The 13,715-nt window shown below is 41.8% G+C and overlaps 1 protein-coding gene across 3 annotated transcripts in view; it reads right to left on the bottom strand.

Annotated features, from left to right (window-relative positions):
• SCP2 (sterol carrier protein 2) overlaps positions 1–13,715 on the bottom strand; it is a 111,067-nt gene that overhangs the window by 91,102 nt on the left and 6,250 nt on the right. For 2 of the 3 annotated variants that reach the window (XM_036349061.1, XM_036349059.1), the window contains exons 2-4: positions 9,225–9,282; positions 4,517–4,588; positions 702–833 (exon numbers count right to left, since the gene is read on the bottom strand). In XM_036349061.1, the coding sequence (XP_036204954.1) occupies positions 702–833; positions 4,517–4,588; positions 9,225–9,282 (262 nt within the window). The remainder of the gene's footprint in view (positions 1–701; positions 834–4,516; positions 4,589–9,224; positions 9,283–13,715) is intronic. The other variant, XM_036349060.1, reaches the window with a different exon arrangement.

Raw genomic sequence — 13,715 nt, 5'->3', positions numbered from 1 at the left:
AAAAGCTAAAGGAGTTGATCACCACCAAACCAGTATTATATGAAATGCTGAAAGGTATCCTTTAAGAAGAGGAAGAAGAAGAAAAAGGTAAAGATACAAATTATGAACAACAAACATGCATCTATCAACAAGTGAATCTAAGAATCAAGTGAATAAATAATCTGATGTACAGAATGAACTGGTGATCATAATAGAATCAGGGACATAGAAAGGGAATGGACTGACTATTCTTGGCGGGGAAAGGTATGTGGGAGATGCCGGACGAGACTGGACAAAAATCGTGCACCTATGGATGAGGACAGTGGGTGGGGAGTGAGGGCAGAGGGTGGGGCGGGAACTGGGAGGAGGGAAGTTATGGGGGGAAAAAAGAGGAACAAATGTAATAATCTGAACAATAAAGATTTAATAATAAAAAAAAAGAATTAATCAAAAAATAAAAATAAATAAATAAAATAAAAATAAAAATCAAGGGGAAAAAAGGAAACATATGTAATACCCTTTGTAATACTTTAAGCAATAAAACTAAAAAAAAAAAAGAATCAAATGAATAAAACATCTGATGAACAGAGTAAAAAAAAATAAAAAAATAAAAATAAATATATTGTAAAGCCATCCCTCAGATGATCGAGTGAAGAAATGATGCAAGGGGATCAGTAAACCCACATCTATTTCAGTGCACTAAACTAATAAGCACTACTCACCACCCTGAATCAGCTGCCGGGCCATAAACAAAGCAGTAGAACCAGTAGAACAGTTGTTGTTAACATTGATTATAGGAATTCCAGTCAGCCCCAAACTGTGATAGATAGCCCTCTGCCCAGAGGTAGAGTCACCTGTATAGAAAAAGAAATTAAAATTTTAATTTATGCAGCATGGGAATTGTGGAGCTGCAACACAATAGAATACCACATTATGATTTTTCAGTATTATTCCTTTGCCTAGCATATTACATGGACAGAACAATAAATACACTATTGACATCTTACTCAGAAACAGTTTTAACATTAAGCACCATTTACTCTGCAGATATAAAAAATTATCAAAACATAGAATGTAGAAAACCAAATTTTCACAGATTTTCTTAAAATATATTTTTATTGATTTCAGAGAGGAAGAGGGAGAGATAAAAACATCAATAATGAGAGCTAATCATTGATCGGCTGCCTTCTGCACACCCCTACTAGAACCCGGGCATATGCCCTTGACCGGAATCAAACCTGGGACCCTTCAGTCTGCAGGCCGACACTCTATCCACTGAGCCAAACCAGCTAGGGCTTCTTCTTTTTTTAAAACGATTTTACCTCCTTGAACCTTCATGTTATATTTAAGTGTTTAACACCCTATTTTGCATAAGGGTTGCAATTTCCTGCTCTTATCTGTCTGTTAGTTATCTTACTCATAGTTTTGTATCCTTTTGTCTGTTTCACATAGATAACCTCTTTCAGTATTTCCTGATATTCAGATCTTATTGTAAATTCCCTCAGCTTCTGTATGTCTGGAACACTCTTTATTTCTCCTTCATATCCAAAGGATAACTTTGTTGATCATTTCTCTCTTCCAATAGTTTAAACATTTGGTTCCATTCTCTTCTAGCTTGTAGGATTTCTGCTGAAAAATTTGATGATATTCTAATAAGATTTCCGTTAATGGTTACTGTCTGCTTTTCCCTGGCTACCTTGATAATTCTTTCTTTACCATTAAGTTTTGACTATATATATATATATATATATATATATATATATATATATATATATATATAAAGCCAGTGACCCAAACGCTGGAACGACCGGTCACTATAATGCCCACTGGGACCAGCCAGCCAACCTCCCTCGGCCCCTCCCCCTGGCTGGCCTGGCCCAGATTGGGCTCCGATCAGGGCCGGGCCGGCCAGACCCCACCCGTGCATGAATTTGTGCACTGGGTCTCTAGTTTTAACAATGTGCCTTGGAGAAGGCCTTTTTTGGATTGAGATAATTAGGTGTTCTCTTTGGTTTTTGGATGTGAGGATCCAGCTCTTCCACAGGTTTGAGAAATTCTCAACTATGTGAATAGACTCTCTGTTCCCTTTTCCCTCTCTTCTCCTCTGGTATACAAATTATTCTTTTTTTAAAAATAATGTTTTTATTGATTTTTTTTAGAGAGAGAGAAAGGGAATAGGGAGAAAGAAATAGAAATATTGAGAGAGAAACTTCCATTAGTTGCCTCCTGTATGCCTCCTGCTGGGGATGGAGAGGCAACCCAGCCATGTGCCCTGACTGGGAATCGAACCAGTAACCTCTTGGTGCACGGATCAATGCTTGACCACAGAGCCACACCAACTGGGCTACACATTATTGCTCTTCCTGATGAAGTCAGATAGTTCTCAGAGAGTTCTTTCATTTATTTTTACTCTCAAGTTTCTATCTTCTTTCATCTGCATCATTTCTAGATTTCTATCTTCAATACCATTCATTATTTCTTTCATCCGGTCAGCTCTCTTTCCTAAGCTCATTAGCTCATTTTTCATCTCTTTGGTTGAGCTCTTCAGTTCCAGAATTTCTACTTGGTTATTTTTAAAAGTGTCTATCTCTTTAGTAAAGTACTCCATTTATTCATTGATTTTATTTCTGAGTTCATTAAACTGTCTGAGTTTTCCTGTATCTCATTGAGTTTTTTCAGAACTGCAATCTTAAATTCTCTGTCACTTACATCACATACTTCCATGTCTTTACGTTTATTTTCTGGAGATTTTTCATTTGCTTTCTGAGCTGCCTTGTTACCTTGGTATTTTGATGGATTATGCCTCTGCCTAGGCATTTATGGTAATGAAATCTGCTTTTTAAAAAATAGTAACAATTTTCTATCTGGCAGGCTAAGATGTCTTCCTTTTGTTTTCCAGTAGGTGGTGCTGAAGCGCAGGTTTTTATTTTCTCTTGCACTGCTCTGGCTTCTCTGGCTTCTCAGATCTCTGTGGGCCTGGTGGGAAATGCCCTATATTCATTCCCTGGAGAGGTGGGCATCTTCTCTGTAACCAGGTTACCTCAGTCTCAGAACACCACCCCTGTGGGGAATTGTGATGCACAATGGGGTTCCGAGTCCGTGTAATCCCAGCACTGCCCCCTGAAACCAGATGCTGCCAATACTGCCCAGCTCTCCCAGGTACCCAGACTGAGCTCAACTGCAATGGGGGCAACGGGGCGGAGTGGCAAAGGCCAGCTTATGCATCTGTGGTTTCGTTCTCCCCCAGCAATGGCGACTGCCAGATCTCAGCTGCCATACCTCTGTAGCTCCATCACCACCATCCCACCATCCCCACCACCCCCCCACCCCCAACCCACCCCACCCCCCTCCATCACTGGAACCAGCTGCTCAGGGAGGAATGTATCTGCCTCTCCAGTTCAACACTCACTTCCACAGCTGCTTCTGTGGTCCACCGCTAGCTCCCGGAGGGGAAAGGGAGGCAGCCAGGCTCAGTGGCTTTGTTTTCTGCCTGATAATGACATCTGCTCAGTCACAGCTGCCGCACCTCTGTGTTCTGTCCCTGCTCCAATCACTAGGTTCAGCCACAGCACATGGTGACCACTCAGGCAGGATGCTGATTCTCCTCCTGCTCTTCAGGGCTGCAGAGAGTGCACACTGCAACCTGATTCTTCTTTCCCAAGACCCACAGTGAACTCCAGACTGTATCTCTGGCCCCCATCTCTGCTCTTCCCCCTTCTCTCCTCCCCTGCTCACTCTGAGTGGCCCACATTCTAATGTTTCAAGGCACGGATTTCTCAGATGTGTTTGCGTGTTGAATTATAGCTATTCAAGGGAAGAGACTACAGGGACCTCTCATGCTGCCATGTTTCTGACGTCACTTCGACAGTTGACTTTTTTCTTGTGCTTTTGTTTCATTTTTTTTCTCTACAATTAGTATATATCATTTTTTATTTTTACTTATTTTTTTTAAATATATTTTTATTGATTTCAGAGAGGCAGGGAGAGGGAGAGAGAGATTTAAACATCAATGATGAGAGAAAATCACTGATTGGCTGCCTCTTGCACACACCCTACTGGGGATCAAACCCGCAACCCAAGCATATGCCCTTGGCGGAATCGAACCTGGGACCCTTCAGTCTGCAGGCCAACGTTCTATCCACTGAGCAAAACTGGCTAGGGCAGTATATATCATTTTTTAATCAGAAAAGGTTTAATGAAAATTTTTTATCAAATAAAAAGCAATAAATGCAAATTTCAAAACAATAAGGAACAAAAATTTATCTTCTGAACAGTAATTATCTTTATATGGTAGAACTATGATTTTTTTCATTTTTAAAGATAAATTTTTTTAATTTATCTCCTGTTTTGACAATATAATAATGGCAAAAAAATACATGTTAAATTAAGCTGACACATAAGAGAAATCTGGAAATGATAGGTAAAACTCTGAATTCTGAGCTTTGAAAGTTAAAATTCATCAATGTCCTTGCATTACTTATGTGGTTGCTGCTAGATTTAGGTGAATAATTTTTATAATATATAGCTTAGCACGTACCATAAACGTAGCCAATACATGCCTGTTCCACTGCTGAATAAGGAATCTGTGCATCAGCTAAAGCCTTCTGACCTATAAAAACAGAAGGGTTTTATCAAATAGTGCTTTAAGTATTTGCTTTAGGTGAGTAAAAATTAAGTTTAGGTTTTTCCCAGAGTAGTAAATTTACCTCCATATACCCTATTTTTAATTCAAATGACAAATCCTTCATCAAATCATTTCAGATCTCTTCTTTCAGAAGTAATCATTTCTTCCTCTAAGCTACTGCATTACTTTTTCATACCTCCTTTTTTAAAAAAATATTTTTATTGATTTTAGAGAGGGAGGGAGGAGAGAGAGATAGAAACATCAATGATGAGAGTCCTTGATCAGCTGCCTTCTGCACAACCCTCACTGGGACTAAGCCCAGAACCTGGGCATGTGCCCTAACCGGGATTCAGACCAGGAAACAAACTGTGACCTTCTGGTTCACAGGTCGGCACTTAACCAGCGAGCCACACTGACTGGGCTCACACCTCCTATGTGATATTTAACATTTTCTGTCCTAACTATATACCTAACTATAAATATATTAAATCCCAAGCGTCTTAAATCTCCTTAACGGCAAGGTACTTGTCTTATTCATCTCTGTGGTTCCACTGCACATCTAGTGGGCAAAACCGGATAGAACGTCAATATTGGGGATAAAGATGGATGGGAACACTCAGGGGATCATCTTACAATGGCAGGATCAAGAGATGATCTTGCCTATGGAACAAGAAATGGAGCATTAAGGGTGCTATTTAAAGTTACAGAAATGCCCAATGGAGGAACTGAAAAAATATGTAAAAGTAAACTGGGGATGAGAGTGGAGGTTGAAGAGAAGGTGTGAGTTAAATTCTCATCCATACAGTGAGAAACAAACATATTGATAAGCCAAAAACTGAAAGAAGCGTGGTGGAATAGACAGAGATATGGAGATAACCACCAGGACAACCAGAGCCAAAAGAGTTGAAAGAAAGTGTCCCCTGAGGAACAGGCCTGGGAATCATAAGCCATTGTGTGTGTGTGTGTGTGTGTGTGTTTAACCATATGAACGTATTACTTTGAACTTTTTTAAATTAAGAGACACATAGTTGATTATGGGATTGGTTTAGTCAGACCAGTTATATTTTCCTGCTGAACATATGAGCAAAAAAATTTAATGTTTTAGTTATAATAATGCTGGTGAGATTATATTAAGAAAGGCATTCCCATACACTGCTAGTGAGACTAATAATGTAAACAGTCTGAAAAATAATTTGGCAAGAGTCTTAAAATGTTCATAACACTGTTCCAATTAATCTACTTCCAGGCTCTGTTCTCAATAGTACCTGGAGATAAGACCAAAATTTTTTTAATAAATGTATTGATTTCAGAGAGAAAGGGAGTGGGAGAGAGAGAGATAGAAACATCAATGATGAAAGAGAATCATTGATCAGCTGCCTCATGCGCACACACCTCCTGGGGATCAAGCCCACAACCTGGGCAAATGCCCTGACAGGTAATCAGAATCGAACTGTGACCTCCTGGTGCATAGGTCAACGCTCAACCACAGAGCCGCCATGGCCATAGGAGACCAAACATTTATTTAGCAAGATGTTCACCATAATTCTAAAATATCAAAAAGTTGCAAACCTAAATGTCCAACAAAAATCATAGCATAAATATATAGTGATATATGAAAAAATTAATTTTTTAAACAATTTTAAGTAACAAGAGAAATGCTCATGATAAAATAAGTTTAAAGATTCAGAATATAAAACTATGTAGCATATGATCCCAGTAGGGAGTATGCAGGAGGCAGCCAATCAATGATTCTCATCATTGATGTTTCTCTCTCTTCCTCTCCCTTTCTCTCTGAAATCAGTAAAAATATATATTTTTTAAAGAGAATGTTAGGGGTTTTTACCCCAAGTTATACTAAATGTGATTGATGTGGTCTGAAGGTGCATATATCTCACCTAAGACTATGTCAGATATGTGAGTAGAGTCATCCTTTGCACTTCTCATTTCCCTACAAACTGGGAACCAAGGGATATATATATATATTTTAGAGTGGAAGGGAAGGGGGAGAGAGAGAAACATTAATGTGAAAGAGACATCAATTAGTTAACTCCCCCACATGCCCCAACTGGGGCTGGGGATCAAACCCAAATATGTGCCTTTGACCAGAATCCACGCTCTATCAGCTGAGCCAAACCAGCTAGAGCTATGAACAAAGCTATGTTTTAAAAGTTTATTCTAGCCCTGGCAGGTGTGGCTCAGTTGGTTGAGCGTCGTCCCATGCATCAAAAGGTTGCTGGTTCAATTCCTGGTCAGGGCACATACCCAGGTTGGGGGTTTGATCCCCAGTCAGGGTGAATACAGTGTAAGAGGCAACCCATTGATGTTTCTCTCTCACATCGATGTTTCTCTCTCCCTCCCCCTCTCCATTCCTCTCTCTCTAAAAATCAATAAAAACTTTTTTTAAAAAAGTTTATTTTACATAAAAGTTCCTTTCTTTTTCTTCCTGATTTTAGAGAGGGAAGAAGGGAGAGAGAGAGAGAGAGAAACATTGAAGTGAGATAAATACATCGATGGGTTGCCTCCCGTATGCACCCCGACCGGGATCTAACCCTCAATCCAGGTATGTCCCCTGACCGGGAATCAAACCCACCACCTTCCAGTGCACGGGATAATGCTCCAATGAACTGAGCTACACTGGCCAGGGCAAAGTTCCTTTATTATATGAAGTTTTATTTTCCTAATTATGCTTACAAAAGAAGAGAGTTTTAAGCAGTAAGCAGAGTCAATCAGGCTGAATTTGTTACTAGTCAATCCCTACAGTTAGTTTTAAACTCATAACTTCACCTCAACATCACCATTTTATAATCAAAATATTACATTCACATATTACTAAAGTAACCACAAAATGTTTAACTAAATAAAAGAAATGGAACAAAAATATATACAAAGAACTGTTTAAAGCATCTCCCACTTCAGAGAAAGGCAGAAGCTACTTGGAGACATCAGTCAAGAAAATAGCCCTGGCTGATATTGCTCAGTGGATAGAGCACTGGCCTGTGCACCAAAAGGTCGTGGGTTTGATTCCCGGTCAAAGGCACGTACTTGGGTTTCAGGTTCAATCCCCAGCCCCAGTCAGGGGCACGTACAGGAGGCAACCAATTGACATCTCTCTCACACAGGTATTTCTCTCTCCCCCTGTGTCTCTCTCCCCCTCCCTCCCTCCTTTCCACTCTCTCTGAAAAGCAATGGGAAAAATATCCTCAGGTGAGGGTTAACAAAAAAAATAAAATAAAGGGAGAGAGAGAGAAAGAGAATATTTAATAACATTGCCCTGGCTAGTATAGCTTGGTTGGTTGGAGCATCGTCTTGTACACCAAGAGGTAGTGGATTCAATCCCTGGTCAGGGCACATACCCAGGTTGTGGGTTCGATCCCTAGGCAGGAAGTAACCAATCAATGTTTCTTTCTCTCCCTTCCTCTCTCTAAAATCAATAAAAAAATTAAAAAAATAAAATAAAAAGAATGTTTAGCAACATAAAAGATAAATATTAAATGAACAACGTCCACCCAGAGAATCAACATCAATTAATTAAACCTCATGAACCTTCCTTTTTGGGGAGCAGAGATGCTCTGATTTCATGTATAGTAATATCTAAATACTGAGGTAAATAATAGAGTTGAAACAAAATTCAAATATGTGGACTCTAGGCACTAGTGGAGTCTCTAATGAATAACAGCAGCAATTCTTTTTGGGTTGCCTTGCAACAAGCTCACAGGAACAGGATAGGTCTGGAGACTTCCCAGGAGGAGGACTTACCTAACAACTTCATGGGCCCAAGTAGCTACCAAAGGTTCCCCGTGCTGGGAAGCTGATGTTTTCCAGCAGTGTCAACAACTGACACCTGACTTAGACTACATGGCTCTGACTCTGAAACATTTCTTTCTACCATGAAAAGAAGCTACTGTGTGTGTCCTCCTTTTTTAAAGAGAGAACAACGAATTCAGAATGATAGTTCCGCTAGCAGCAGCCTGGCCCAAGCACGTGCCTCTGAAGACTGCTTAGAGCAGCGGTCGCCAACCTTTCGGACATCACGAACCAGAGTTGGCGACTGCTGGCTTAGAGAACATAGACCCACACACTGTGGACCCTTCTCTCTCTGAGTCCAGCTCACTCACCAGTATGCATCCAAGCTCTTTGCTTAATACTCACTGGAATAAACAATAATAAACTGTATCACCTCATTTAGTCACACAATGGCCTAGTGATAGAAAAAGAATTCTTCACTTGGCTCAGTCAAGTGAAGAGAGGAAAGCCACCACACAGATATTTAATACATTTTGAATGTGAATATCCCTCTTCTAGAAAAGGAAGATGCTAATTTTGTCATATCTCCTAGAATCAAGTTATCCCTTTTAGTGACCCTACCTTTCTCTCCCACAGAGCCCTCTGCTGTCCCAACACACAGCTGGGTAGCACGTACCTCACTGGCCACTGTCTGCTCTGGCTGTCAGCTAAGAATGTCCCAGGTTTTCCCCTCCTCCTCTAGAGGGCCCCGAGGCAATCGCTTGATAGGTTTTTCTCCCTTGACCAGGCTTCCTTTTATGGTGGCAAGGCTACTCCACCATCAAGACAGGTCACACAATAAACTACAATGTTCAAAGGTCTAAATGTTCTATATTACCTGCTTCTTTTGCCAAGTCAGGGTAGTCTCTTGAGTTCTCAACTCCAGGCTTCACAAACTAGAAATACAGAAGGAGATAACAAACAGAAGCAAGTTTAGATTTCTTCACAACAGAACATCACAGAAATGCATTCATTCAAATAAAAACATAATGAACACCTAGCATTTCCTTGATTCTGATAATAATATACAGTCCTTACCCTCAAGGAGATTCGAGCCTAATGAAAAATAGGAAATTACACTACAGTGTCATAAGTATAGAATGATTTGGGAGAGACAAGTCAGAGGGAGGAGTAGAAAGGCTTCCCAGGGGAACTGACACTTTTTTTTTTTTTTAATTAAATCTTTATTGTTCAGATTATTACATTTGTTCCTCTTTTTTTCCCCCCCATAACTCCCCTCCTCCCAGTTCCCGCCCCACCCTCCGCCCTCACTCCCCACCCATTGTCCTCATCCATAGGTGCACGATTTTTGTCCAGTCTCTTCCCGCATCTCCCACACCCCTTTCCCCCCCAGGAATAGTCAGTCCATTCCCTTTCTATGTCCCTGATTCTATTATAATTAACAGTTCATTCTGTTCATCAGATTATTTATTCACTTGATTCTTAGATTCACTTGTTGATAGATGCATATTTGTTGTTCATAATTTGTATCTTTACCTTTTTCTTCCTCTTCCTCTTCTTAAAGGATACCTTTCAGCATTTCATATAATCCTGGTTTGGTGGTGATGAACTCCTTTAGCTTTTCCTTATCTGTGAAGCTCTTTATCTGACCTTCAATTCTGAATGATAGCTTTGCTGGATAAAGTAATCTTGGTTGTAGGTTCTTGGTATTCATCACTTTGAATATTTCTTGCCACTCCCTTCTGGCCTGCAAAGTTTCTGTTGAGAAATCAGCTGACAGTCGCATGGGTATTCCCTTGTAGGTAACTGAGTTTCTTTCTCTTGCTGTTTTTAAGATTCTCTCTTTATCTTTTGCTCTTGGCATTTTAATTATGATGTGTCTTGGTGTGGTCCTCTTTGGATTCCTTTTGTTTGGAGTTCTCTGCGCTTCTTGGACCTGTAAGTCCATTTCTTTCACCAGGTGGGGGAAGTTTTCTGTCATTATTTCTTCAAATAGGTTTTCAATATCTTGCTCTCTTTCATCTTCTGGCACCCCTATAATTCTGATGTTGGTACGCTTGAAGCTGTCCTAGAGGCTCCTTACACTATCCTCGCATTTTCGGATTCTTTTTTCATTTTGCTTTTCCGGTTGGGTGTTTTTTGCTTCCTCACATTTCAAATCATTGACTTGATTCTTGCGCTCCTCTGGTCTGCTGTCGGGAGTCTGTATAATATTCGTTATTTCAGTCCGTGTATGCTTAATTTCTAGTTGGTTCCCCAATATAAGATCGAGGGTCTCATTAGTTTTCTTGTAGATCTCATTAAGTTTATCGGCGGCTTCTAAACAGTTCTTGAGAGACCTTAAAAGTGTGGTTCTGAACTCTATATCTTCCATTGACAATTTTGTCCTGTGTCTTTGTCTCCGCATTTTGTTATGCTTCCTTGGTGCACCCCCTAGTGGTCTTTGTTCGAAGTCTTATAGTTAAATCTTGATTGTTGTAGCTAATTCCAGGGAGGGTTTGACCTCCAGGCCAAGTGGCTATGAGAATCAGCTGTGTCAGCAGTGAGAGAACTTCTGTCCTCTAGGGAGGTGCTAATCTAGCCTTTGCCTGAGGCTATCCGGCAAATGCCTTTGTGCAGGGCTTGGGCGGGGCGGGGCGGGTCGCACAGGATCAACAGGGTGGGCCGGAGAGAGCAGTTATGGTGGCTCTCAGTCCTGTCCCCAGGGGCTCTGCCTCTCTGAGTCCCAGCACCCGCTGCAAAGCTCAGAGAGAAAGCTGCACTCGCTCTGACCGAAGCCAGACAGTCCCGCTTCTCCCGTTTGAGTCTGGGTCCCTAAAGACTCGCCTGGATCTGGAGCTCAGAGTTTGCGACTCCCTCCCGATTGAAAACGCCAACCGCGCCCTCCGCCGCCAGCCCTCTCCGCGCACTCCGCACCTCAGAATTTGACTTCAGCACTGCGCCTCCTCTGAGTGTCCGTATGCGTTTCTCTTTCCTCCTAGTTGTAGGACTTCCACTCAGCCAGCGTTCCTGTGGTTCTGGGTGATGTCCCTTCCGTTTTTTGGTTTCACTTTTGAAGTAGTTGTTCAAAGCAGCAAACTCCGGCATTAACCTATGCCGCCATCTTGGTTCTCTCGGAACTGACACTTAAATTAAGTCTTTAAGGGTAGGAGATAGCCCAGCGAGAGAAAAGGAAATCCTAGAGCAAAGGCCTAGAAGTGAGAGAATGTGGCTCAAGCCAAGTACTGCAAAAAAGTTTTATATTGCAGAGGTTGAAGCACAAGATGGGAAGTGACAAGTGATAGGGATAGAAAAGGAACTTAGGACCAAATGATAACTAACTACTAACATTTACTGGGAACTTACTGCGTTACGAATTATGCTGAGCACTTTACATCTATTCACTCACTTGGTCCTCACAACAACACTAAGAGGTAGATACTATTATTATCATCACCATTTTACCATTAAAAAAAACTAGAGCACAGAGACATTAAGTAACATTAAGGACACACAGCTAATATGTAGTGCGGCAGAAACTTCAATAGTGTGGCTGTAGAGTCAAATCACAAGGGACCTTATAGGCTGGAGCAGTGAGACCAAATGCATGATTCTGAAATAGTCCAAGGGAGAGATGACTAACACAGCAGCACAGAGGAGGAAAAGAAGTGGACAGCCTTAAGAAAAACAAAGAAAGTAAAATCTACCAAACTTGGTGACTGATTAGATAAAGTGAAGTGGTTTGCTAGTAAATGTTTGTGATAAAGATGATTTTTAAAATTTTCTGACTGAAAACCACAATAAAATACCACAACCCAGCATACACATACAGTCCGCCCTTGGTACCCACAGGATTAGTTATGGAACATCACACACACACACACACACACACACACACACAACACACAAATACCAAAATCCACAGATACTCAAGTCCCATACATTAAATAGTGTAGTATTTGCATATGACCTACACATATCCTCCTGTGTACTTCAAATCATCTCTAGATTAGTTATAATACTAATCCTCAAGTGAATCTAAGAATCAAGTGAATAAATAATCTGGTGATCATAATAGAATCAGGGACATAGAAAGGGAATGGACTGACCATTCTTGGGGGAGAAAGGGGTGTGGGAGACGTGGGAAGAGATTGGACAAAAATCGTGCACCTATGGATGAGGACAGTGGGTGGGGAGTGAGGGCGGAGGGTGGGGCGGGAACTGGGAGGAGGGGTGTTATGGGGGAAAAAAAGAGGAACAAATGTAATAATCTGAACAATAAAGATTTATTTATTTATTTATTTATTTTTTTAAATATATTTTATTGATCTTTTACAGAGAGGAAGGGAGAGAGATAGAGAGTTAGAAACATCGATGAGAGAGAAACATCGATCAGCTGCCTCCTGCACATCTCCTACTGGGGATGTGCCCGCAACCCAGGTACATGCCCTTGACCGGAATCGAACCTGGGACCTCTCAGTCCGCAGGCCGACGCTCTATCCACTGAGCCAAACCGGTTTCAGCTCTGAATAATAAAGATTTAATTAAAAAAAAATACTAATCCTATCTAATAAAAAAGAAACATGGTAATTAGCGTACGTCTGCTACCCTTCCCATTGGCTAATCAGTGAGATATGCAAATTAACTGCCAGCCAAGATGGCGGCCAGCAGCCAGGCAGCTTGAAGCTAACATGAGGCTTGCTTGCTTCAGTGATGGAGGAAACCAACGTTCCCCGCCTGCCTTGCCAGCCTCTGAGCTTGCAGTTTGAAACATTGTTACAAATATAGAAGCTAAACAAAACCCCAGAAACCTGCTTTCAGCCAGCCGGGATCTCAGAGCTGGAGTTGATACAGTGTTTCAATTATAGAACCCAAACAAACCAGATACCTGCTTTCAGCAGCAGAGGCCTCAGAGCTGGAGCCAGAGCTAAAGCTGGCCCAGAATTTAAAAAAAAGAAAAAAAGGAGCAGTTGGGAGCTTCAGTCACCCGCCAGCCTGAAAACAGCCCTCAGCCCCTCACCCAGACTGGCCAGGCACCCCAGTGGGGACCCCCGCCCTGAAGGGTGTGTGATCAGCTGCAAACAGCCATCATCCCCTCACCCAGGCTGGCCAGGCACCCCAGTGGGGACCCCCACCCTGAAGGGTGTGTGACCAGCTGCAAACAGCCATCATCCCCTCACCCAGGCTGGCCAGGCACCCCAGTGGGGACCCCCACCCTGATCCAGGACACCCTTCAGGGCAAACCAGCCAGCCCCCACCCGTGCACCAGGCCTCTATCCTATATAGTAAAAGGGTAATATGCCTCCCAGCACCAGGATCAGTGGAGCCGTGAGGTCTCCCAGCACTGGGATCAGCGGAGCTGAGAGGCCTCCCGGCACCAGGATCAGCG

Source organism: Myotis myotis, unplaced genomic scaffold, assembly GCF_014108235.1.
Source record: "Myotis myotis isolate mMyoMyo1 unplaced genomic scaffold, mMyoMyo1.p scaffold_m19_p_2, whole genome shotgun sequence".
NCBI lineage: Eukaryota > Metazoa > Chordata > Mammalia > Chiroptera > Vespertilionidae > Myotis > Myotis myotis.
The sequence above is the reverse complement of the archived record's forward strand: the minus strand, read 5'-3'. Positions and strand labels throughout refer to the sequence as shown.